General features: G+C 32.1%; 1 protein-coding gene across 4 annotated transcripts; it reads right to left on the reverse strand.

Moving 5' to 3' along the window:
• Nucleotides 1-5,858: 5,858 nt before the first annotated feature.
• LOC131944866 (tubulin monoglutamylase TTLL4) lies at nt 5,859-26,667 on the reverse strand. Of its 4 annotated transcripts, none has more exons than XM_059305738.1 (22): nt 26,575-26,667; nt 24,251-25,278; nt 23,030-23,828; nt 18,930-19,015; nt 18,544-18,741; nt 18,066-18,176; nt 17,648-17,724; nt 16,972-17,166; nt 16,585-16,667; nt 16,310-16,438; nt 15,969-16,091; nt 14,756-14,854; nt 14,151-14,285; nt 13,013-13,138; nt 12,633-12,744; nt 10,268-10,339; nt 9,676-9,886; nt 9,448-9,521; nt 9,101-9,174; nt 8,145-8,167; nt 7,364-7,492; nt 5,859-6,262 (listed from the first exon to the last, which is right to left on the reverse strand). In XM_059305738.1, the coding sequence occupies exons 2-22, from the start codon at nt 25,203-25,205 to the stop codon at nt 6,255-6,257; spliced, it is 3,819 nt and encodes a 1,272-aa protein (XP_059161721.1). In that variant the 5' UTR covers nt 25,206-25,278; nt 26,575-26,667; the 3' UTR covers nt 5,859-6,254. The 4 variants fall into 4 exon arrangements, with proteins under 4 accessions (XP_059161721.1, XP_059161722.1, XP_059161724.1 ...); XM_059305741.1 differs by having other exon boundaries at nt 5,864-6,262; nt 25,025-25,278; XM_059305739.1 differs by lacking the exon at nt 8,145-8,167.
• Between the last annotated feature and the right edge of the window lie 653 nt (nt 26,668-27,320).

Below are 27,320 nucleotides of genomic sequence, written 5' to 3' on the forward strand. Positions count from 1 at the left end.
CCCCCGACAAATTTTTACCGCCCCCCCCCCCCCCCGAACGAAATGAAATTTATATAATTTATATAGAAAATATATACTTTTAACAGTGTCCGCCCCCCCGAAGAAAGTTTACCGCCCCCCCCCCCCGAAGATTTCAAGTGCCCCCCCCCCCCCCCCCCGGAGAAAAAAGTCTGGAAGAAACACTGAAATAGGGGTGATTGGTTTTTATTTGTATTGTACGTACAAAAGCTAATAGTTAATTATTCATATTAACTTACTGTTTTTTATCTCTAGAGTCTATATGTCATAATCTTGATCTGTCTGCCTGTGAAAAGATGATTTATAATCTGAGTGATTATCTTCTTATCTAGATTCTAGATCTAGTGCTAGTTAGGGGGCCTATAATAACTTACTATTAGAATAACTAGATTCTAGATCTAGATAAAGACTAAAGGAGTCATGAATACTAGAGGGTCTAGTCCAGGGGTCTCCAAACTACGGCCCGCGGGCCGGATGCGGCCCGCGAGGTCATTTCATCCGGCCCGCGACGATCTTTTTGTCCACTGAATAAATGTTTGTTAGAGGTTACTGAGGAACTTTGCACAGAAAATTCAAAACAATTTGAAAATGTAGCTTAGGGTGCAAATACCATTGCCCGCCGTGTTGCAGACATTGGTGAAAACATCGTGACTCAAATAGCGAAAATGCAAGCAAGCTTCGCCATTTTGCAATTGCAATGGATGAGGCGCCCCCTCCCCGAAGAGATGCCTTAAAGAAACTCTGGCCCCCGAACTGATATTTCATAGTTAATGCGGCCCCCGGGCTGAAAAGTTTGGAGACCCCTGGTCTAGTCTATTAATCTTGACCTGTTGTGAAAGCTTTCAAGCAAAAGTAATAATTAATGTTGTTTTAGGACACTTTTCTCACACATTTCTTTCGCTCATTCTGAAAGAGAGATAAACGCACACAACACACAAAAAGGTGTTAAATAAAAGGAGGGGATGTCTTATTATTTCAAGAGCTTCGGGGGGAGTGGGATCAAAATAACGATTTTTTTTGTCCCATCCCTTCTAATGGCACACGTCATAAAGTGCATGACACCACCGCAAATCTCAACCTCCACCCATCAAAGTCAAAATGGAGTCAAGAAAGTTCTTCCACACACAAACGCACACACCAAAAACCTTTCTAAAAACTTGTAACCCAGAGCTCCCCAACAGATTTCTTTGCAACTGGGGATTAGTTGATTGGTCATCCTGCACACATGGGGATCAAGGGCACCACTTGATTCAAGGGTTAAAGTGCACCAGGCACATCCAACGGCGGTCAGGATCAGAGCTCTTTGGCGTCTACGTTCGTTTTCAATAGTATTCTGGGGCTACTATAAGTGTTGACTTTAAAAAATCAGTTGCATACCCTGGCGCCCCCGTGACCTGATGCACTCATATGAGCACTATGGCGCCTACATTCGTTTTAAAGATCGCCTCTCACAAGGGGTCAGGTGTATGCAATTACTTGATTCAACTCTCAAACTGAGCCAGGCGCGTCCGCCGGCGGTTGGAGAAACCAGGAGTTCCCCGTGAGCACTGTAGCACCTACATTTGTTTGAAAGAGTGCCATACACAATAGATACTTTGGGCTGCTACAATCAAATGCTTGTGCCCGGCGGTCGAGTGACCGAGAGCGTCCCGTGCTCCCCAGTGAGCACTATGATGCCAACATATTAAAGAGCACCCTACAATAGGAATACAGTGTTAAGTAAACACGTTGGTCCTATACATCACCAGACAGATGAGATACATCGTGTTAAAGTGGGCCGATAAGATCCGGTTTATAATCTTACCTAAAACTATAAGGGGGATAAACTATGTTAGATCGATTTTGCCTAAAATATTAACTAAGCTGTTTCTCTTGACAAGTAGAATAACAAAATCATTAATCTCGTATAAACTGTTGACGTGATAGTGTTGCCGATAGCACAGCCAATTACTATTTTATACTGAAAATTATAGCCAAGCCGGGTCAATATTAGATTAACTGAATAATTCTCAGTACAATTTACAATGTTTTTATAATAATATAAAATGACAGTCACAATTTGTTTATAGGCCTACCATGTTTCATAACATTATTTGTAGTTGCAAAAAAATTGAACTCAACACCATGTAAATTCTGTGTTAAATATTCATTCATTTCAATTTTTTAATAATGAGTAATATTAACTAAATGGCCTCATAAATATATTTTTAAAAAAAAGAAATGATTATATTATTAACATTACATTTCAGTTAGGCCCTATTTGCCCGTGAAGAAAAATATGTAAATTAATATATCTGTGTAAAACTGTGAAAAATAATTGAAAAGTAGTCTAATTTTGGTTCAAAATAAAAATCAGATTTTTAATAGATGCAGCAAACTGTAGCAACACAAAAAGTTTTTTTTAAATGTTTTTAATCATATGCTAATTAAAATGTCTTTTGTAACTTAATAAAAGAGGTATGAATAAATTATCAACTAGGCCTGTAGGTGAATATAGGCTCTTTCATGAGACAGAAAATAAAAGTTGTATTATCAATATTTCAGACTAATACAGACTTTGATATTAACAAACTCAATATAGGGCTATGAGGCAAACACATTGACTATAACATTCAATATTCGAACGTTTTTTAATCATGTGCTGACTTATATGTCATTTGTAACTTTAAATAAAAGATATGAATAAATTATCAAGTTGGCCTATGTACGTGATTATAGGCGCATGAGACAGAAAATAACAGCTGCATTATAAATATTTCAGACTACTACAGACAGTGACACTTAATATGGGCCTATGAGGTAAACACATTGATTTTAACACTCTCAATATTTGAAACAGTTAGACATTCATTTAGTGATATTTATCATATCTGCAACTCAAATTTAGCTAACCACAAAAAGGCACAACTTATCATCATATAGTAGCTTAAAATGCTTCACCTCATTGTTCATCTGTTTTATAATACTTCTAAAACGTACCAAAGATTTGAATGGCATTTTTTTTCTGACATCAACAAAAACATCATTTCAAAATGATGTATTTTATTGACATCAAAATAGCACTGAAAAATCAAGATTTACACCAACAAAACCAACAGCATCAACAAACCATCACTGAAATTATTAAGCAAAAAACCTGAGACAATACTCTAACAATTTTAAATGCAAGGTACATTATATAAATTAAAAGATAGTAGGAGCATTATGACGCCATATACATACTGGTAAAATTTAAACAAATATAGTATATAATATTCCAAAAGATATTAGAAAAATAAATCATACAATTTGTATATGACAGAATTAAACAAAAACACAGTACAATATTCATCAGACCAATCACTTTGATTAACAGTTTGCATTGTAAATATTTATTCTAAAGAACAAAATAAAAACAAATAGTAAACACAAGTTAAATAGTTTTATGAATAAATGAAATCTATAAAATATAAAACAGTTTGGCAAGTGTCATGTTGTGCATTCAATAATGAGATGAAGAGAGTTGAAGAGAGTTTTTGGTATGATCAAGTAAGTCATGTGATAACTTTTATGTATTAACAAAAAAGATGTCATTTGTTAGTTTTTTTTTTGGTATTTTCAAAAATGTCATGGGATAGGTTTTTAATATTATCAAACAAAGATATTCTGTGATATTTTTGGTATTACCAAACAAAGATGTTATATGATAATTTTTGGTATTATCAAACAAACATGACGTTAATAAACAAAAATCAAAAACAAATATTGCACTGTGAAGGATTTGGTCAAGTTCAACCAAAAGCTTAAGTGCAGTTAATGGAAGACAATCACTCATCACAATGATGAAACAAGTGACGAAAAATTTAAACAGTCACTCATCACAATAATGAAACAAATGATGTAAAATTTAAACAGTCACTTATTACCATATTGCAACAAGTGATGTAAAATTTGAACAGTCACTCATCACAATATTGCAACAAGTGATGTAAAATTTAAACAGTCACTTATCACAATAGTGCAACAAGTGATGTAAAATTTAAACATTCACTCATCAAAATAATGAAACAAGTGATGTAAAATTTAAACAGTCACTTATCACAATATTGCAACAAGTGATGTAAAATTTAAACAGTCACTTATCACAATAGTGCAACAAGTGATGTAAAATTTAAACATTCACTCATCAAAATAATGAAACAAGTGATGTAAAATTTAAACAGTCACTCATCAAAATAATGAAACAAGTGATGTAAAATTTAAACAGTCTCTCATCAAAATAATGAAACAAGTGATGCAAAATTTTAAACAGTCACTTATCACAATATTGCAACAAGTGATGTAAAATTTGAACAGTCACTCATCAAAACAATGAAACAAGTGATTTAAAATTTAAACAGTCACTCATCAAAATAATGAAACAAGTGACGTAAAGTTTTAACAGTTACTGATGTTATTTATCCAAAGTAATTGTAAATTTATATAAATCTAGCATGTATATAATTAAAACATAAATAACTTTAATTTTATAACAAGTGTATACACTGAATCAAAAGATTAAATCTGTGAAAGATTTTAAAGTGTCTGTTAAACACCATAATTAAATCATTAAATGTATTCAAATATTGTCATAATTTATCACAGTTTGCTTTTTTTCATTAGAAATAAGTTATTATAAAAAATATAATATAAAAAATATTACTTTGAGCTTTTATGCTGAGACAGACCATAGACATAATAAATAAAATAATAATTGATCTGTAATCAAGAAGAGCAGCTTTTCTGGTAATAGAAATCATCCAATTATAAAAATATTTTGTGCATTGAATCAGAATGACTTAGTGCTACATTGGTTGATTCAACATAATGGTCTTCAGCTTAATTTGCTGGTACAAAAATAACAGGTCAACATGTAAGAAGATTAATGCTTTGAAAATAGAAGAATATCAACAGTAATTTTTTTTAGACAATGTTTAAGCATTGATTTTTATAAAATATGTTACAAATCTATAAATATTATAATTAGCCATCATTTTAATTAATCAATTAATAATTCAATTGTTTTGTACATCTCATTGGTTTTATCAAAATCAGAACTCATCATATAACAATTTCCACTTCTTTCTATTTGGAATAGTTTGGCTTTTAAAATTTTTTATGGTAGTAAATAATTATGGATTTATTACTAGTATGTGGTAATAAATAGCTAAGAATATATTCCTAGTTTATATGGTAGTTAAGAACTAGGGATATATTACTAGTACATAATGTAGTAAATAGCTAGAAATATTCCTTTGGCAAATGTGTGAGTAAATAGTAATGCAAATAAATTTAGAGCACTAGCATTTGGGTTAACAGAAATCTTTTAAAACAGTCTACATAACATGATGATATCTGGTAAAATAGAATTCATTTTCCTTATTTCTTAGGGGCTTATGAAAAAAGTAAGCCACATCAGACACTATATTTAGTTTTATATCTTGCTTTTTAAGTCAGAAAACAAAAATTCCAAAACAAAAATAAGAAGTAAAAGAGAGAGAAAAAAACAAGAATAAAGATTACTAAAGAGAAGGAATACACATAATGTTAAAAGCTATTAACAATGGAATCAAAAGGGTTAGTTCAAGATGTGTTAGTTTACATTTTTAAGTAAAAGAAATGTCATAATGTAAATGTTCATATAATAAGGTATTTTAAAAACATTAAATAATTAAATGTGTATTCAAAACGCTGGAGACCATGTAACAAAATTGTAATATTCTATTATTTATATTTTTATAACCAGCATATTTTCTGCTAAACTCTATCTCTCAAATCAATTTTTAAAATCTTGAATTGAACAAGGAATGAAAATTAAATTTTTTTAAAATTCCGAGTACATTTTTATGCCCAAAGTGGCTTAAGTTTATTTTTAAAATATGTAAAATTGTAAACACGTTTTAGATAGAAAAAACTGACAATCAATTATTAACGAAAAACCGTAAAAAAATACAAAAATGGGGAAAAAGTTTAATTTTTAACACAAACATGAGACATTGGTAATTTTGAGATATGCTTTTTAATCAATGTATCCTAGTTGTATAGGTAAAAAAACATCACAAATTCGTGATTTTTATGTTTTATAATGTTTTTGAGATTGAAGTTTGAATAAAGTTTATCTGTCAATCTGTCGTTGATGTTATATGATGAAGTCTTTAGTTTGAAATTCATCTAGAATATGTCCTGATGTTGAGAATATACAGGTGGGAGTCTGTCCATTAGTCACCTGAGATGTTAAAACAAAAGTTTTGTTAGAAACTTAAAAAAAAATATCTTCAAGTTGTGGGTAAGAACTTTCACAGTAGTATGTAGTATGAAGTAATCTGGTTTAGTACAATAAATTATTCACAGTACACACAATATAACAAAGGGGGCAACACAACAGAGTGGACAACACAACACAGTAGGCAACACAACAGAGTGGACAACACAACAGAGTGGACAACAAAACAGAGTGGACAACACAACAGAGTGAACAACACAACAGAGTGGACAACACAACAGAGTGGACAACACAACAGAGTGGACAACACAACAGAGTGGACAACACAACACAGTAGGCAACACAACAGAGTGGACAACACAACAGAGTGGACAACAAAACAGAGTGGACAACACAACACAGTGGGCAACACAACAGAGTGGACAACACAACAGAGTGGACAACACAACAGAGTGGACAACACAACAGAGTGGACAACACAACAGAGTGGACAACACAACAGAGTGGACAACACAACAGAGTGGACAACACAAAAGAGTGGACAACACAACACAGTACACAACACATGTGACAGTGCTGAACACTTTTTAAAACAACACATTGTGGAAAGCACATCAGGCAGTGTTGAGGACAACAAACACCACTTAAGTTAACGCTGGACATTTTGGACACTTTAAATACCATGTGCTAATAACAAGCTCTCTTATCATTCACTTGTCACTCAGTAAAAATAAAATTTGGATGCCATGGTGGAGTGTACAACTTCTAAGCAGAAAGTCTCTAGTTTAAATCTTAGGCTTGAATTTTATCATGTTCCTAAGTCCACCCAGCTCAAGGGGGTACCTAACTCACATCACAGGAACTAAAGGCTGCTGTCCTGAGTCCACCCAGCTCAAGGAAGTACCTGACACATCACAGGAACTAAAGGCTGCTGGCCAAAGAGATGACCAAAATTTTTCCCTTCATTTACCCAGTTCAATAAGGCAGGTGAACTCTACTGTATCTGCTCATAAACTTCTAGTATAATGTAAGAACATATAACATTTAAAAAAGCTTTTAAAAATGTGTATATTTTATGAAAAGAATTAAGTTATAAAATGTGACCTGCTAGGTGTGGATATTTGGCCATCAGATGAGGAAGTGACAGGCAGGCTGGAGGTTGAGCTAGTTCTACTACATGTCTCTTGAACTGCTCTAGCAGGTTTTTTGTGTACCCGCGGCAAGGGAACAACACTGGTTTCAGAAACAAAAGTTGAATTAAGAACATGTTACCAAGAAGTGGACACTGATCACCTGTCTAAGATTTTTAGGTACAGCTGTGAAATCAAATGTATTTGTTAACAAAAGTAAATTATACTTTGTTTTATTCTATACAAATTTAAAAATTTGACAGAATATTTTAATTCTATGTCATAACCTGAAATGGTATTAGTTTATACAGTGCAAGAATTAAAATAAATTATTTATTTATTGGAAGTTTGTAAATATATATGAAATTTTTTTTGTTTAATAATTTAAATATCATGTCAAGCTTGCAGTTTCTTAAAAATTTGCATTAGCAATGCTCTATGTTTTGAAAAAAAAACTAAGTTAAACTGTTAGCATCGTTAGATATCAAGAAGCCTAAAAATATTATTAGGTTGAATAATTTTCTCGTTGATGCTAAATTTCCAAATAGAACATGCACATTCCTTAACACATCAATACAACTGAGTTTAAAACAAAAGTAAATTATTGTTAATGAAAATTATAAACTAAACAACAGGAGATGATAAACTTGTGATAACATACAATTTAAATTTTTAAATAACCCATGTTTCAACACAAAAAAAAGCACAATTAAAAAAAAATAATTTTTTTCTAGAGTTATGGAACAGTGGCTTGCCTTTTTCAAATGGGTTTTGATATCTAGAGTCATGCACAAGGGAAAATAAAAATTACAATTATCCCTTTGTTTTGATACAGATACAGGGTGAAACAGTGAGGAGTCTAAAATCTAAGGACACAAGCTAGCTTTCAATGCTTACTGATAGGTCAAAATATAAGTATGGAGAATTTATTCTTGACATGCTGGACAAGCTGCTGCATACAAGAAATGTTAGGTCAAACTCAACAGGGTTCAAAGGTTGAACAATAAATAGGAACAAAATCAATTTAACAAAAGAGTATCTCTTTTCTGTATATATGTACATATAGTTTAATTTTTATAAAGTTTATAAAAAAAACACACTTGGTAAAAATAATAAAAATTTAATAAACAATCACTTCTGAAGCATTTTTTGCTTCACTTAGTTTGTCTTCATTGCTGAAATCAAAGACAAGGGTACTTTAAGTTATTATATTGAATACTCAGTATTATTATGGCTAAATTATTTTTTAAATAGTTTCATTCTTCCTATTCCTTTTTAACTTTTGTAAAGAAAAACATGATGAACATAAAAAACTGCTCATGCAAATAATTGATAAATCTCTCAAGGTAAAACTTCTAATATAATTTTGTGTGTGCTGAATTTGATCATTATTCAAATGTTCAGATGTTAAAAACTTCTGTCTTGCATGAGCTAAAATGTGTTGATCATACACAAAACAAAAAATGAAGACAAAAAAAGAAAAACAATGTTAGCTTTTTCGTAGTTAACATCGATATCATATATAATTAAAAAGCTCAATTGAATAGAATAGAACTTGTAATTAGTGTAAAATGTTTCAATTGGGATGAAATCAATAAAGCTATAAAATTAAATCATTTCACTCCTTACACCTATATAGGGGCTCTTTTGTGATATTTTTTTTCTGTGCTGTGAAGAGAGATGTATGTAAAAATCTAGATTTGAAAATTACCTTGTCTTAATGTTCTGTGATTTGGTGTCCGCTGATTTGACATGGTTAGCTACAAATGAATGAGGGGGGGTCCACTGTGGATAAAAAAAAGGCTTTTAGAATACCCTCTTAGATGGTTTTTTTTTGTCAAATTTTAATTCATTAGCTGGATACATTTTTTAATTCTTTTAGATAATTTGATTTTAGCTTGGTATCTGATATTACTATTTTATCTTAGATGGTATTAACATGTGTTCACAGAAGAAGTGGGAGAGGACACATAAAATACCCACTCATAATATCTTCTGCATTATTATTTATTGAACTTGATGAAAGAAGTTCTATAATTTTAACATTCTAAATGTCACCTGATGTCTGGGGTTTGTCGTTGGATTATGTAGATGAATGCTTTCATCACATAGTGACTGTAGTAACAAAATTCCTGGAACAAATAGGGATATAACACATAAATAGTCCATTAACAAATAGTTGGAGAACAAATCTTTTTTTCATTTATAAAACATCATCAAGGTTTTTAGTTGATATACACAGTAACTGAAATGTAAAATGTTTAAAATCTCAGACAAAAGCCATACCTCTCTCTTCCATATGATTGTAACGTAAAACCCACTGATCCAGCAACAAATTATAATAGCGTGGCTGGTCAAAGAATCGTAGATAGCGGTGTGTTTGGGGTGTAGGGAATAGTCTTTGGAAATTGCCTTTTCTGCTGTCTTCATCTATACTCTCACACAAAAGTCGTAGGTCATCAGGGGTTATAGTGTCAAGGATAGACTGCATGATTTCCTTGAAATAGGTTCAAAAGTGAAAACAATCATATCATTGCGTGTACACATTTTGCTTTAAAAACTTTGATCAACTTAAGGAATAAAACATATATAAAATTTGTAATAATAACTAATTTAAAAGTGGAATATAAATATGTCTTCTAATATAGAATGTTAAATGAAACTTGTTTTAATCTAAAATATTTTTTCCGAAATAAACAGAAGTAGTAAAAATATATTAATTTAGAAAAAATATAACAATAAACAATACATCTCAATTATATTACTCAAAAAAGAAACACGAACACATCAAAAAACATTTAAAAAATGCAACAAAAAGGAGTTGTAATTTATAAAAACTGCAACAAAATTGGAAATTCAACTCTACACATATACACACTTTATGCTGTTTGAGGACAAAACCTTCTACAATTGTATTCCTTGTCACTGAAAGCAGGTCTAATATATGAAGCTAAAGGCAATGGGAAACAAAGTTCATTCAGTTATTCAGGATTTAATTTTAAGCTATCAACTATTTTTAAAAAAAATGTTCAATTTAGAATTTCAAAATTTGATTAGATTGTGAGTCAAGAAAAGGTAAATTTGCGTAAATTTGGCTAATTCATTAACTCCTAAATTGAAGATTAAGGCTAACGGTGACAGGACAAATGATCTCAGGACAAATGATCTCAGACAAAATATCTCACGGACAAATGATCTCAGGACAAATGATCTCAGGACAAATGATCTCAATGACAAATGATCTCACGGACAAAAGATACCGGGACAAAATATATCAGGACAAAAGATTTCATGGACAAATGATCTCAGACAAAATATCTCAGACAAAATATCTCACAGCAAAATTTTAAAAGTGTATTGGATAATTTTAGTTGATCTGAACATTTTTAATTGACTGTCATATGGTTTTGTTTACTATGTTTAATATTGTTTATAGGCCTATATAATAATTGTAAGAAATGTTTGCCGTATAAATTTGACATATTGTACCAATCATTTAAAATTAAGATTACTAATACAGTATGCGAAGATTAAAGAAACTTTTTCGATAGACACCGTAGGTGGGCTTGACAAACATGAGACAATCCTACCAAGTCAGGTGGACGAATGTAGATCAAAGGGAATAAAATAACAATAAAGACACACCTTGGAATCAAGGTGGCCGCCCGCTTTGATGGCAGAGACCTGCCTTAAGGGAAAGATATCTGCCCTCCATGGACAATACACCTAGCATCCAAAGTCAATTTTTATGCGACGGTTACACCTTAGTGATCAGGTGACAAATGCTTATTAAAACGACAGCGGTCATCGCGGAGCGAAGTTTGTCTTAGCGTACAAAAAAACATAGCAGTATTAGTGGTGATTACTCTGCTAAGGCCTCTTTCGTTACCTCGCAGATAGGGTATAGGGCATTAGTTTCTAATGAATTTCTGTTTATAAAAGCCATAAGTAGAGTAGCAGGCAAAGAGATTTGGAAATGTCAAGTAAGAACATGTAGACTACAGCGAAAGTTCACACAATACATGATCACATAGTATTGGAAATGTGTGATCATAAAGATGTACCTGCCAGCAATGTAACGTAAACTTTATTTTTTTTTTTGTTGATGATGCAGTAAAACAACATTTTAAAGTTACGAACCTGAAGAACCATTCACATTTGTTTGTTAAGTTTAACAAATTCATTTTATAACAATCAATTATTATGAGTAAAAAGAGTAAATAAAACCATATTGACAGTCAATTTAAAAAAAAGTTCAAATCAACTAAAATAATCGTACATACTATTAAAATTTTCCTGTGAGATATTTTGTCTGAGATATTTTGTCTGAGATCATTTGTCCATGATATATTTTGTCCTGGTATCTTTTGTCCGTGAGATCATTTGTCCTTGAGATCATTTGTCCTGAGATCATTTGTCCTGAGATCATTTGTCCGTGAGATATTTTGTCTGAGATATTTTGTCTGAGATCATTTGTCCTGAGATCATTTGTCATGGAACCAGGCTAACATTATTACCAAGCAATGAACATAGCCTTTAATTAAAATGATAAAGAAGGACTAGAGGTGTGTCCTGAGAAAAGCATATTAAACCATTCCACAAACATAGCTTATGACATCCACAATAAAATTGTTGAGTCCACATTCATCCACTTTTATAAAACAACCCCCAACTTCTCCACTCCCCTCCCTATAGCATGCTGTTTGACAACACAGATTTCATGACCTCTATTTCTGATTCCTTCATCACTAACCACAACAGTACTAATTTTATAAATATAGATATTGTGATTTAATTACAGCTACAGTGGGTTTTTAAAACATACACACTCCTGTTTTTTTTAAATAGTTTTTGATATGCATGTTGAATGTTTTCTGAATAGTTTTTGGTATGCATGTTGAATGTTTTCTGAATAGTTTTTTGTATGCATGTTGAATGTTTTCTGTTATGAAACTTTTTGTGCTGTTAAAGTTTTAAATGGCTTACACCCTTATCTAAACACATCAAAGGCCTTATTAATTAATACTGGCTTTGACTCTAACATTACCTACTATTACTACTGCATTAAATTTTTCAAATATATTCCTACATCAGCATCCAATTTTTAATCAGATCTGCTAGCTCTGTCTACGAGCACATACACACAAATTTGCACATTTATGAACAACTTATGTGAATATAAGCAGTATATTAAAAAAAGTCAATAGTATATAGTGTATTAATGCTAAGACAAAAGTAGTCACCTCATCCTGATGCTTCTGACAGAAATAGGCATGCTTGGCCCGCTCATCAGGGGATAGTTGTGTCGTGAAGAGCCGCTTGTCCATACAAAATTTATTTGGAGGGTTGTAGCCACTGGTGTTTCAGAAAGATTATATTTTTCAATTTACTAGTTATTTTTTTATTAATACCTTTAATTTGAAAATATATCATTTGTAAGAAAATGTTTATGTTGTTAGAGAGTCAGATACATTATTTGTGAAAATTCTTTTTTTCATGTCTGTGTAATTTTAAACAAAAACAGCTTAAAGAAACAAAGAATAACCCAGTTCAACAGTCTCTGTTACAAAGTTGGACAACCCTGGTTTAAACCAACGCAAACTTTTATTTTCAGTCATCCCACCTGCTATCTGAAGAAACATTGCCTCTCAAATCTCTTTCATCGGGTAATCTGTAGCCTGCTATGTTCATCAGATCCCGAATCATTCCACTTTTTACTGTGACGTCCAGTGGAGAGTTAGAGTGTAAGCTGGAAAGATATCAAAATAAGTTCAAAATGTTTAGCCGTAAAATGTTGTAACAGTAATCAAAGTGTTTAGAGTTACAGTGTTGTAACAGTAATCAAAGTGTTTAGAGTTGCAGTGTTGTAACAGTAATCAAAGTGTTTAGAGTTACAGTGTTGTAACAGTAATCAAAGTGTTAAGAGTTGCATTGTTGTAATAGTTATCAAAGTGTTTAGAGTTGCATTGTTGTCACAGTAATCAAAGTGTTTAGAGTTACAGTGTTGTAACAGTAATCAAAGTGTTTAGAGTTACAGTGTTGTAACAGTAATCAAAGTGTTTAGAGTTACAGTGTTGTAACAGTAATCAAAGTGTTTAGAGTTGCATTGTTGTAACAGTAATCAAAGTGTTTAGAGTTGCAGTGTTGTCACAGTAATCAAAGTGTTTAGAGTTACAGTGTTGTAACAGTAATCAAAGTGTTTAGAGTTGCAGTGTTGTCACAGTAATCAAAGTGTTAAGAGTTGCATTGTTGTAATAGTAATCAAAGTGTTTAGAGTTACAGTGTTGTAACAGTAATCAAAGTGTTTAGAGTTACAGTGTTGTAACAGTAATCAAAGTGTTTAGAGTTGCAGTGCTTTTACAGTCATTCATGTATTTAGAATTAAAACATAATTGTATTAAAATATTTCTAATTTACAATGATAAAGCAGTAATCAAAGTGTTTAGAATTACAATGGGATAACACTAATTAAAGTATTTAGAATTAAAACATTATAACTGTAATCAAAATATTTAGGATTAAAACATTTTAATGGTAATCAAAGTATTTAGAATTGCAATCATAAGATTGTAATCATTTTGAAAACAAAATTACAATAGCAATACAGCAATTATTGATGGATGCCAATCTTTCCTGAAATGATTTCTTTATTTGTAATTCAATGTTTCTTTTTTTTTATTGTGATGTGTTTAAACTTACTGTGTGCAACATAAGTTCTTCTACACTTGATAAGCTTCTAACAACACATAGTAAGTCTTTACCTTGGTGAGATGTTCACTTCCAGGATCCAAGGTTTGAGATTTTCATCTAACAATATGTCAAAGCCAAACAGCTCATGGCAGCAGTAGCGGTTGTGCGCATTGGCTTTTGTCATGCTGTTGATAGTTGAGTCACCACTGGGAAGATGATGGTGGAGTTTACAACATTAAAATGGTTGAAATTACATTGATACAACATTAAAATGGTTGAAATTGCATTGATACAACATTAAAATGATTGAAATTACATTGATAAAACATTAAAATTGTTGAAATTAAAAGAATATGAATAAAAAACGTTGAAATTACAGGAATGCAAAATTGAAATGGTTGAGATAACTATAAGAAGTTGCTGAAAGAGTGTGACTATAAAAGCTCAAAATGACTACTTCTTAAAAAAACACAATTTCTCACAGTGCATGTCACATTACTTTGTCATAGTTACATAGTATGACAATGTAGTAATAAGTAAAAAAACAAAAAAAAAACCCCACATTTTTGTGTTCATCAAATATTTTGTTCTCATAATGGTTGGTAATCTGTTTATTCCTTTAAGAAAGTGAACACGTGTGAACGTTTACCCACATAAACTCCAGAAAAAAATATACCTTATAATAGTTTTGATAATAAGATCTCGAATGTTGTCCCAGATTATATTTGTGTTGATCCCAAGTTTCTTCATGTATTCCCACAATGACTTTAGACTCCTTGAAAAATAAGTGTGATCAATTTATGCTATATATCATTGCATTTATTATAAATTTGTATTTCAAGCATCTACACAGTATCACTTTGAAGCATAAAAAAATTGTTAAAAATAAAATATTACGGTATTAACTCTTAACTGACGGAACAACAATTCCGAACATTCATTCGACTGGCCTGTGTTTCAGATGCAATGCTCTTAACATTGGATAATTTTCTGTTTGTTTACTTAATTCATTTGCCAAAATTAAGTGATTACTGGTATACAATGATCATTATTTGATTGATTTGTATTTGTAAGAAAAGATTTTTAAAGCTCTTGCAAAATTACATTTTTTAACAGTTCTGAATTCAGCTGGATGCATCTAACAGTTACATTAATGTGTAGAATTGTTGACACAAAAATAAGTATATTATGATCTAATTCAAGATTTTTGTGGAAAAAAGAATGTATTTTTCCATATAAAAAAATAACTTATCAATTTTCCTGATTTGTATTTTTTCACTATGAAAAATTGTTCATAATTTGTTCTCGTCAAAAAATCAAGTGCATTTTCTTTCTTCAATAAATAAATCATTATAAAAATGAATATTCAATTAGCATTCAATTATGATTTTTTTTTTTAAATTTAATTGCATAGGTTTAAAGTTAACAGCCTACTAAAACGAGGGGAAGAAAATAAATCCAGCCAAACTGCACAAACAATTCTGGACTTAAAAAGTTAATACAGAAAACTTTATTTTTTAACAATTCTATTAGTTATTTTTTTTTAAATTACTAAAAATATTTCTACCAGGATATTTTTTTCAATATATATCTTTTACTTTGGGTTGCTTCCCATTTGCCAAAAGCCATTTACTTTCAACCATAAAAAGGAATCCGTGACCAAGTCAGTAAACATCCCAGGGTCCACCCAGCTCTGATGGGTACCTTTCTAACATTAGGGAAAGTAAAGGTGGCTGGGCTAAGTGCTGACCACACCTTCCTTTCATACACCGAGGTCAAAAAACATATGAACTCTACTTCACCAGCCCAATGGATCGCTAGGTCTAAAGAGAGTTTTAACTTTTCTTTTAAAAAAGGAAGAAAAAAGACTATTTAAACCTGTAACTTACCATTTATGGCCTTCACATAGGTTATTGTCTGAATTACTAAGATATTCAACATTTTTCTTGTTCACACTGTAGTTTGTCAAATGCATAAATCTGTTATTCAATGTCTTTGATGATGATGAGTATCTAGTAAAATCAAATACACATGATGAATCTTTGGACAACAACAAAAAACTATGTTAATTTTTTTTTTTACTTTTCAATACCTATCCTATTATAAGTATATAAATTATACATATCACAGTTAATACATTTCTAAAATAATAAGAAACAATTTTTTAATTCTTCTTTCATTAGTGTGAATCATGTCATTTTTATATTTTTATCATATAGGAAAGACTTACTTGCAGGAAGCAAATCGAGCTAAACCATCATCATACACATACAGTCGTAGAGGGTCAAATGAGCTAACATAGACATATATTCTCATGTCAAACTTGCTGTCATTAATGAGGAATGGTCGATGTATGTATCTGAAAACGTAATAGTTAATGATTCTACATCCATTTTTTAAATCAAAAACTGAAATTTTCTTTTATTCTTCAATCAGAAGTTTTACTTTAAACTGCTGTAAAATAGTTTCAACAAGATTGCATTTAAATTTCAAATTATAAGTTACTTTTGAACAATGACTGGTCTCTTTCTTGGGATCTGAGACCACTTGCTTATAACTCTTATGCCAATACCCCTTGCTGAAGCAGGCTGAAAGGAAGAAAAAGATTTTTTATTTACCAAAGTGTATGGTTCTCAAGAGCACATTGTGCTGGAGAATATTTACTATAAATTTGAATCAAGCAATATTGTAATAGATCAAAAGTTTATTTTCATCTCTACCATTCTTCACTTGTATTCAATAATTAAACAGTCTAGCTTAATCACATATTACACATAGAGATTATTAAAGCAGCGTTCAATAACTGTTGATAAATAAAGAGATAAGTTGCCAGATAAGAAAACTCCTGAAGAAGTCAAAGGCTATAAGATAAAGGACACAGTATAAACCTACTGGCTTGATGATCCACTTTTGTTTGCCTGTACTTTCTTCCCAGTGCCGCTTCAGCAACTTCAGGTCCCCAGGCAGCACAAAAGTTTGAGGGAAAAAACTGAACTCCTTTTTACCAAAGTGGGCCTGCATTCTAGAGAGATTTTTCCAGAGTCTGTCTTTACGCCCAATGTTGAATGAGCCAGGAAAATGATTTAGCTAGCAAAAGAAGTATTTACATTTAACTGCATTCGTATTTCACATTTTTAATCTTTTTAAGCTTTTCTAAAACAAATTTTATCAATAAAAGTAAAATAGAGTTTTAGAGCAGTAAGTAACTAATAATACAAGTACTATTTGTTTTATGACAATGGCTTATGAAGCTAATATTTTTATGACCATTGTATTTATATATCCATTAGGACTTAATGAACAGATAACAGAAAAGCAAACTTTAGAATTGAAAGATATAAATCCTGTGTTCCACCTCCTAACCTCAGCATCCTGTTTTAATTTATCTTTTTATTTTTAATTTTACTTTTTGAGAGCAAGGAAAATGACAATCAAAGGTGCAATTATAAAGTCACCAGTTCACTATTTAAGAGTCTTCTTTTGAATGTCTTATATTACAAGAAAAATTTTCTTTAACAGGCTGTATAAGTATAAACTTATTAAAATGGTGTAGGCTATTATCACTGACCTTTTGATAATCTCTGAGCAGTTTAAAACATTGAGACTTCATGTGTTTACCAAAACAGCCCAACCAGTCAGAGTTTTCTAGCAATAAAACATAAAAGCCATAAATATAATTGCAATTCTTTTAAAAATTGGTTTAGATATGACTTTATATTTTTATTTTCAAAATAATAAAACATTAAATGTATACAAGTTATCCTCTCCATTGTACATATGCAACTGCATGACAAATTAATCAACAAGCATCGCACCACCTTTTATGGATATTAGCAGTTTGATCAGGCGATGACCTGATTCTGAGCATTTAGTGGTAGCAAGCAAAAGCTGTTCTCAGCAAATGAATACTGCCTTATGTTGGTAATCAAATACTTCTGATCAATTCATTAAATGTTATGACTATAAAAATAAAAAGTGTTTCTTACTTCTAGATATTTTGAACCCAATCCTGGTGATGGCAGACCTGACAACTATGGGTGTGATAGGACTCATCTTCCACTTCAACAGTTTACGAAGACCATAAGGTAGCTGTTCAGCTAGTTAAAGTGTATACACATTACTAATAGAATTTTACACACATATTTTTTTATCTCTGCTAAAAAAAGTGAATACACATATTTTTATATTTACTTGAATAAGATATCATCGTGTGGATCTACAATCTACACTTTAAGCTTTTTCTAGTGAAATAAATTACTTAAATATCAAATTATGCAGTTGTTTTATTTACATTTTAGCACAAAAAGGAAATGTTTTAAACATGCCTGCTAATGTTTCTTTAAAACTGCTTGCCTATGAGATATTGCTCTATCAAGTTAGGACATTTAAAAATAAAAGTACTGTGATGCAAAAAATGATGAGACAACTACAATAAAATTCTTGAGTTATAAACAGTCTACATACTTTTTTCCCCTTCTGAGACAAAATTTAGAGTTGGTGGTATTTTGTGGAAGAGGCTGTAGTTGAAGGCAGGTTTAATTACAAGTTTGTTGGAGGAAGACAAGGAAATGTTCTCATTCCTCTCATGCTGGGCTTGAGACCTGACAGCCAGAGAGCGCCCTGAGGAACCTGTGCTGATCACTGAGAACACTTCTGATTCAACTGGAATGTAAATGTGACATGATTCATACTAAAAGAATGGGTTGTGTTGGATCATTGTGGATATTGTAGACATGGAAGTTGAAAAATAAAGACTTTGGGATTATATACATAAATATTGGGTTATAAAGCAAAGGAAACAGAATTATGGAAGTTATTTTTTTTTATTTAAGAAAAATAATTTAAAATACCTTCAGAGCTATTATCTTCTAAATTATCTAACTCTTCCTCATCTCCAAGGTCATCACTTGTTTCTCCATCCCCTGGTAATCTCTCGCTGTAAAACATTATTTAAAATGTTAAATAAATGTTACAAAACAAACAAAATATAGGTTTTATTGTTCCTTCAACACACATTTTTTTGTTGTTGTAATTCTCAGTTATAAAACATTAGAGTTGCAACATTGATTTTTTCTCCAAAGTCAAATTAGATAACTTTTCTTTTTGTTTTAAACATTGACATCCGCTTTGGATTGTCAGTAAAGTTTCTTTTTTTAAACTGATGAACAATGTTATATGCTCTTTAGATAATCTACAAAGAAAACAAGAGGTTAAACTATGCCCTCAGGCAACAATAATCTACATTAGAGAAAGCAACAGAAAGCTCATCTGTAAATGATGTCACTCAATGATAGTCAAATGCTCTCCTTAATACCTAACAATGTGTAGATAAATTTCGTCCCACTCTAAAGAATTTGCCAAAGTAAACCTACAATGTTTGCTATGTCACACTTCTTACCCCAACCTTTTTCCCCTCCACACTGACATCATGTATGCCATTAGGGATAAGAGCGTCTATTTCAGTCAATATGTCAGTGAGGTCAGCAATTTTGCTATCATATTTAGCGGACTGCCATTGTGGTGTGTGTACCAGCTGTTATTCATGCAAAAATAAATCAACTATATATTACAGCAAAGTTCAGAAAATCTGTGATGGGCCACATTGCTAACAGTTAAGCCTAACCCTCTAGAGTTGAAATCATGTTAACAGTTAAGCCTAACATTGTTAACAGTTAAGTTTAACCCCCTAGAGTTGAAATCATGAGAATTGAGATGTGTCGGGATAGAATAAGGGATTTGTATTATAAGATTTTAAATTGCCATAGTCGCTACCTTATTTTGGTTAAAATAGGAAACAACACTGCTTTATCTGCGACTAATTACAAGACACTGACATTAACTAAAAGCACTAATTAATTCACCAAAGCAGTGGGCGCATGAGCAATTTAATTAAACAAGATCGTCAATAGTATTTGTGCAGCTAACAAGACTGGATAGGCTCAGGCCATCAATAATTGATAGCCTACATGGTGTGGAGATGGGAGTATTGCGTGCTGCCAGATAAAAAATGCACACAAACTTGCTCTCGCCCTAGGTAGAATGTGAGAGAAGTTTAATTTTTTATTTCTGGAACTAGTCACGCAACAAGTGCCCACATACAGATGGGGTCTTGTGTGCTGACCTAGAGATGTTTACGTCACAGTTGCTCACCTAGACATCATTTTGTGACATAACCATCTCCAAACCATACAACATATGTGTTAATGTATGTTGATATCTGCTGCACTTGTAAATGTTTACAACTGAAACATAGTGAAGCAGGTAGTCGTAGCAAACAAACTGGACACATGTAGTTTTTTTTTGCTAGCACATTAGCTTCATGTTCCAACAGTAGCACATTAGTCTGATGTTCCAACAGTAGCACATTAGTCTGATGTTCCAACAGTAGAACATTAGTCTGATGTTCCAACAGTAGCACATTAGTCTCATGTTCCAACAGTAGCACATGGACACATGTAGTTTTTTTTTGCTAGCACATTAGCTTCATGTTCCAACAGTAGCACATTAGTCTCATGTTCCAACAGTAGCACATTAGTCTCATGTTCCAACAGTAGCACATTAGTCTCATGTTCCAACAGTAGCACATTAGTCTCATGTTCCAACAATAGCACATTAGTCTCATGTTCCAACAGTAGCACATTAGTCTCATGTTCCAACAGTAGCACATTAGTCTCATGTTCCAACAGTAGCACATTAGTCTCATGTTTCAACAGTAGCACATTAGTCTCATGTTCCAACAGTAGCACATTAGTCTCATGTTCCAACAGTAGCACATTAGTCTCATGTTCCAACAGTAGAACATTAGTCTGATGTTCCAACAGTAGCACATTAGTCTCATGTTCCAACAGTAGCACATTATTCTCATGTTCCAACAGTAGCACATTAGTCTCATGTTCCAACAGTAGCACATTATTCTCATGTTCCAACAGTAGCACATTAGTCTCATGTTCCAACAGTAGCACATTAGTCTCATGTTCCAACAGTAGCACATTAGTCTCATGTTCCAACAGTAGCACATTAGTCTCATGTTCCAACAGTAGCACATTAGTCCCATGTTCCAACAGTAGCACTTTAGTCTGATGTTCCAACAGTAGAACATTAGTCTGATGTTCCAACAGTAGCACATTAGTCTCATGTTCCAACAGTAGCACATTATTCTCATGTTCCAACAGTAGCACATTAGTCTCATGTTCCAACAGTAGAACATTAGTCTGATGTTCCAACAGTAGCACATTAGTCTGATGTTCCAACAGTAGAACATTAGTCTGATGTTCCAACAGTAGCACATTAGTCTGATGTTCCAACAGAAGCACATTAGTCTCATGTTTCAACAGTAGCATTTAGCCTCATATTAGATGGTTTAGAATCTAGTTTGTTTGGGGGGGGGGGGGGGGCTATTCTGAATACTGGATTTTTATTTGTATTTTTACTATTATTACTTTATTTGTTACAAAGTGATTGTTAAGGAGATTGATCACTTTAATCGCTAGACCAATCTATTTGTAAACTTCTTAGTAAAGTCCTTTTGTGTTGACTTATTCAATGCATTACATTTAAAACACCACCATCATATGGTGGCTGAAAAGTTGTAAGCCCACCATCACATACTAAGTATGTTTTGAACCCCTTCATCACTTATATTAAACTACTATTACAAAATGACTGGAACATTTTAAACCCCATCATCACTTGGTAGTGGCATCATTTTAAACCACCATTACAAAATAATTGGAAATGTTTTAAGGGCATATGCTCAGGAAAAAAACTTCTTAATTAATAAACCCTTTTTTAAATATATTTGTGTGTATCTAAGTTAGGGTACTTAATGATATGTATATAAGTATGTACGAGATGTAGCAATCAATCTTTAAATCTGTATATAAAATGAAAGACTAACTGAAACCACGTTCATGCTACAGGTAGTATATTCCTCACGCTATGACAGGGCTTTTAATAATGAAAATGAGGATATGGTCTGCTGCCAATGTTCAGGTGAGAGTGAATAGTCTCCCTTGTCAGACCACACTTCAATATAAAAAATTCAAAGGAAAAAAAATTTCAATGCCTATTATGGAGTCCATTCTCTCGCTACATTAATAAAGAACACACTGAATAATTCTATGGTGCATGGCTAAATAACCAAAGATGAAAGCTTTCCAATCTATTCAATAGCAAGAACAGCCCAGAGATTTCAATGCCCTGAACTGTTTTGTACATTTCTCACTATAAAGAAAATCGATTTGGGTTTTTCATTATGTTAACCCTAATAATTTACACACAAAACATCTGTTAACTAAAGTGAAAGACTAATGTTGTATCAGGTTAGGGTAAACCTAAGTATTCTTTCCCATAGAAAAGTATTAGTCTTGCTTAAGAAGGGGAAAAAAGACAACCAAAATATAATTAAAATTTGGAGTGTCTATTTCTTCAAAGAAATACAGTTATGTCTAAAGTATTTGACTGTGATTTGTTATTGAAAAGACTACATAGTAGTGAATTAGGAGTGAATTAAGTACTTCTATGCAATGATATTAATATTTGTAGTTAAGCCTTAAGCCACAATATTATTTTCAATTCAGTAGGAGACGAACTATACAAAAGTATGGTGAAATCATAAACTATACCAACAAGACGTAAAAGCTTAATTTTACAAATAAATAATGAATTGGAAACTTAGCTATATGAAATGTAATGGATATCTATGATTGTGTAGTGATAGTATTTAAGCCATCTATGATTGTAACAGTGGTATTATTTAAGCTTATCTAAGATTTTGGTAGTGATAATATTTAAGCTAACTATGATTGTGGAGAGCATATAGGCCTATACATATGTAAGATTTATACCTATTTTAGCTAGTATTTGCCAGACCCTAACATTAACCTTAATAATAAAGAATAAAAAAAAACCTTGTAAGTATAACTTTAAAAAATTATCAAGATAAGCTTACCCTGACGGCGAGGACTCGCTTCCTTCTTCTGCAGTATCAGATTCATTTTCCATTTCAGATTCTTCATTCACAAGTTTATCTTTTATATTATCTTCATCATCTCCATTTGAAATCTGGTCCCAATTGTAAATCTTTTCTCTTGAGGTTTTAAACTTTTCATACACAAATTTGTTTTCAACTGGGGCACCATCGCCAATAATCCTAGACTCCACCTTGACCTGGGCAGGTTTCACATCACTGACCTGTGCCAGTTTTTCTTGAAGCAAAATATTCTTCAGGTTTTGTTTATCTGTGTGGGGTAGAGTTTTTTTGCTTAGCTTGACTCTAAGAGGCAAGTGTTTTCTGACAACTTTAACGCTTTGAGTAGAGCTTTCTATGACTTTGGATCTAGTCAGTGCAGTCGGTGGCTTATTCTTGTTGGTGAGGTGACTTTCACTTACTTTATTTTTAGTAAAGGCAGGTGAGGGTTTCTCTTTGGCACTTGAACTATACTTTATTTCAAGCTGAAGACTAGCATTGGCTCTCTCAAGTAACGGACGAGGAACACGCAGCACTTTGTCTGAGGCTGGGCGTGAATTTTTGTCAAAAAAAGGTAGACTGGGAGTGTGACCATTAGGGTAATTAAGAGCTGCAGGTTGGTGGTTAGAAATGTTGGAAGAGTTGATATTTCCAGAAACTAATTCATTGGCCTTGGAATGCCGTATATGATCAAAAGCATTTCGAAAGTTAAAAGAACTTGTCATTGCATTTGAAACAGGTACTTTTTTAACATTCTTAAAGAAAGATGTTGCTCTTTGTTCTGTAAGGGATGAAGAAGCATCAATCATTATTTTTTTCTAAGTGAGTATTTAACAATAGCAATCTCAAATTTTAAAATTAAATTTTAAATCTGTAATACTCTCAGCCTAGTTTAAAAAAAAATTAATTAACTAAATTATCTAAAAGGTATGCAACAGGGTGGATTAAAAATCACAAGGAAGATAAATTATACACAAACAGCAGTGAGCAAAATTAAATTACTAGCAAACTACCATAGGCTTGTAGTAAATATCTTTTCAATCAAAACAACAAAACATATCCAAATTTAAATAAAATAACATAACATATTGTGCGTAAGTATTAATTGGTCAGGTGAAAATGGATAAATAAAGTCTCTAAGGATAATTGATCTCGTGGTCTTGAAAAACTCTGAAATGAACATCAAGTTAGCTTACTGATTACCTTCATCAGGCTTTACATTCTGATTCTCTGATGCTGTAAAGGCAGGGCTGTGATTATCTAAGGCTTTTGTATTGGTTCCATTTGGTGGAATTTTACATTCAACTACACTTTCTTCTTTTAGAAGCTCAGCAGGAAGTTCATTGTTTTCATTAATAAGAGCACCATATTGATTGCTGTTGTGTAAGATTTGGGTATCTGTATTTGTCATAGGAATGCTAGACGAAATCGGAATGGCAGTTCGGAGTTCTTTTTGAATAAATAAATTCTTATCAATATTTGTATTACTAGAAACCACAGCAGTAGTGGAAGCAAAATAAAATTTAGCTTGCAAAGCACTTTTTCTAGCATGACGGTTAGATGGACTAGGACTGCCTTGATTTTTCAGAGGATCTGGAATAGAGGAAACTCTTTTTCTCTCTGGATTACTGAGTGTTGACATGCTTTTTGGACGCAGAAAATAATTTCTATGAAAAAGCGGATCTGATAATTCTGTGGCATTAGTATTCTCCTTAGGTTGTTCGTCAGTACAGTCACCATTGATAACTGATCTTACTTCATGTGCAGTCACTGGTCTAGAATATGGATTCAAGGATAGACAAGGCTTTCTTCTTGTCAGGGGCTGCTTATTTTGTTGTGTGGGAATTGGTTTGAGAACACTTGTGTTTTCAGGTTTGTGAGGCTGATGAGAAGGCATTACCTTACCATTAGTATTAAAACTGTTAGGAGGATTAGTACAAACACCCATCACATCTTTTCTGATTAATAAACTGTCACCTTGATCCAGTGGATTCAGGGGTTTTGTCATTGTAGTATCATACTTCAGAGTGGGTTTAATAGTCTGCTGCCGAAGAGGAAGCTGTTTTTTGAGACTGAGCTCTTCCAACCCCACAGACAAGCTTTCACATGGATTTCTGCCATTTTCCATAGCTTCTCTGTGTACATCAGAATAGTACATTGTTTACCTGCAACCAGGTAAATCCTAATGCATCAAATATAAGAGACTTATGATCCAAATGTCAGCCTGGAATCTGCAGAGAAAAAAAAATTCTTAACTGTAATGAACATTTTTACATTCATTGTAGCTTTTAAAAATAAAGACCCTTAACTTTTATTTTAATTTTTATAAGTAAGTACTTCATGTTAATGTTTGGTGAACCTTTTTATCATAAGCTCATTTTCTAAACTATATTGGAGAATTTCTTTTCTAACTTGAACATATGTGAGACTCAATTCTAGCATCTACTCCTTACTGTTATAACAATAATACTATAATTCAATGGAGTGTTGATATAAAGTCAGAAGAATATGTTGTAAGCTTATTAAGTAAAATTAATAATTATTGTAGGACCAAGGCCTAAATGTTTTAATATTACATATTTTATAATTATATAAGCTATAGACTTATATAAGATATATATATATTTTTTTCTAGAACTTAAATAAAAAGCTTAAATACAATTCAGAATACTTAAGATACAATTAGGATTTGAGCAAAGTGAAATCTGTAAGATTAAGTAAATTTAATTAGGCCTTTTAGCATGCTTATCAATATTATTTAATCAGTATTTAATAAAAAAAATATAAAAGTTAAAAGATACAAAAGCACTTCAAATTTTCTCTTCTTGCACTTGTGGACCTAGACTCTAGACATCTAGATTTTCTCTAGATCTAGTTCGTCTTAATTAATATTTCTTTTTATATTAATAAAATTGACTTAAACAATCATCTTTTACTCTAGACTGTAGGCTTACTAACTAGACTCTAACCTCTACACTCCACTAAAGTTAAAGAGTTAAGTTCGGGTTTACAGTATATAGTATATAGTATTATTAGTAACCTGTGCCTGTAGGTATGCTACTCATTACTACTCAACAATTTTGTAGTTACAAAATGTAAAATAAAATGTGTATTATACATTACTTATTACTTATAGTAACTAGTTATTTACTAGCCTACTATAGATCTACTTAGTATTACTTAGATCTAGATCTAGTTAGAATAGTAATAAATAGTTGAACCTACTTTTAGTACTAGCCACTTGCGACTAGGCCTCTAAGACTAAGACGTTTTTTAAGCCATGGCATAGCCTACGGGCTACGGCTTCTTAAATTTTTAAATTAATAAATTAGTTAAAATTTAGATCTAAATTTTAAATTAGGCTTATTCAACTTATTGGCTTATTTTTTAAAAAATCAACAATAAAATTAAAAATGTAGACAACCTAGATTCTAGTCTAGATCAATGTGAATATATTTCATAATATTTGAAGTCTAGATTAATGTTTAAATTTAATATTCTAATAATGATTGTAATTTTTCACGAACCTTCTACATTGCTTAGGCTACAACCACTAAAATTTAATGGCATGACGTACGGTACGTATGTTCCGCCATTGATCAACAATATGTGAGATGCTAAGAAACAGCGACGAGTTTAACAATTCAGCCAATCAAAACCAAGAATAGAAAAAATCGATTGCCACTAAAAATTAGAGACCGGAATAAAGGGAGGCTACTGAGTAAAATATTTGTTCATGTGAGAAAAACATAGTTATTTGGTATTTTCACAGATTTTTTAACAAAATAAATTCATTTTTAAACCAAGAATCGGGTTTATAATTTTTTTGTGTGTTCTCTATACACTTCAGAGATCTGAGGTGGGGGGGGGGGGCGAGTTTTAGAAATTTAGGATGATGTGTAACATTTATTTGTAGCCTATTTTTAATGATAAAAAAGCGTGTAAATTATCATTAGGAAAACGGTTACATAGAAAGAGAAGAAATGTGTACTGTTATTAAGTCATCTGGAGGTTGTTTTTTTTAAATGGCTAGCTCATGAAGCGATTCGAGGGAGGAACATATTGGGCTTCAAAGGCGTAAAATTATATAATTTATGGACCCCGGCATTAATTTAGGCCCTTTAAATGTATAATTTAAAAATTGTAATTAGTTCTAGATCTCTTTAACCCACAAAGAGAGACACAGACAGGTCCTGCTGATCTCATTCTATGCACTATAAATAAAGATGGTAGCTGCAGCAGGGGGGGGGGTGCGGACCGCACCGGGTGACAC

The sequence above is a fragment of the Physella acuta genome, unplaced genomic scaffold (genome assembly GCF_028476545.2).
Source record: "Physella acuta isolate Inbredline_101_S28 unplaced genomic scaffold, ASM2847654v3 ptg000511l, whole genome shotgun sequence".
Lineage (NCBI taxonomy): Eukaryota > Metazoa > Mollusca > Gastropoda > Physidae > Physella > Physella acuta.

Bases quoted from the DNA above. Each gene is read 5' to 3' on its own strand.
- LOC131944866 (XM_059305738.1), bottom strand. From the start codon at position 25,205: ATGTACTATTCTGATGTACACAGAGAAGCTATGGAAAATGGCAGAAAT. The intron at 18,742-18,929 runs GTATTTTAAATT...TTTACATTCCAG, and splicing joins AGAAGATAATAGCTCTGAAG to TTGAATCAGAAGTGTTCTCA. The intron at 10,340-12,632 runs GTGACTACTTTT...CATTGCCTTTAG, and splicing joins GTCAGAAGCATCAGGATGAG to CTTCATATATTAGACCTGCT.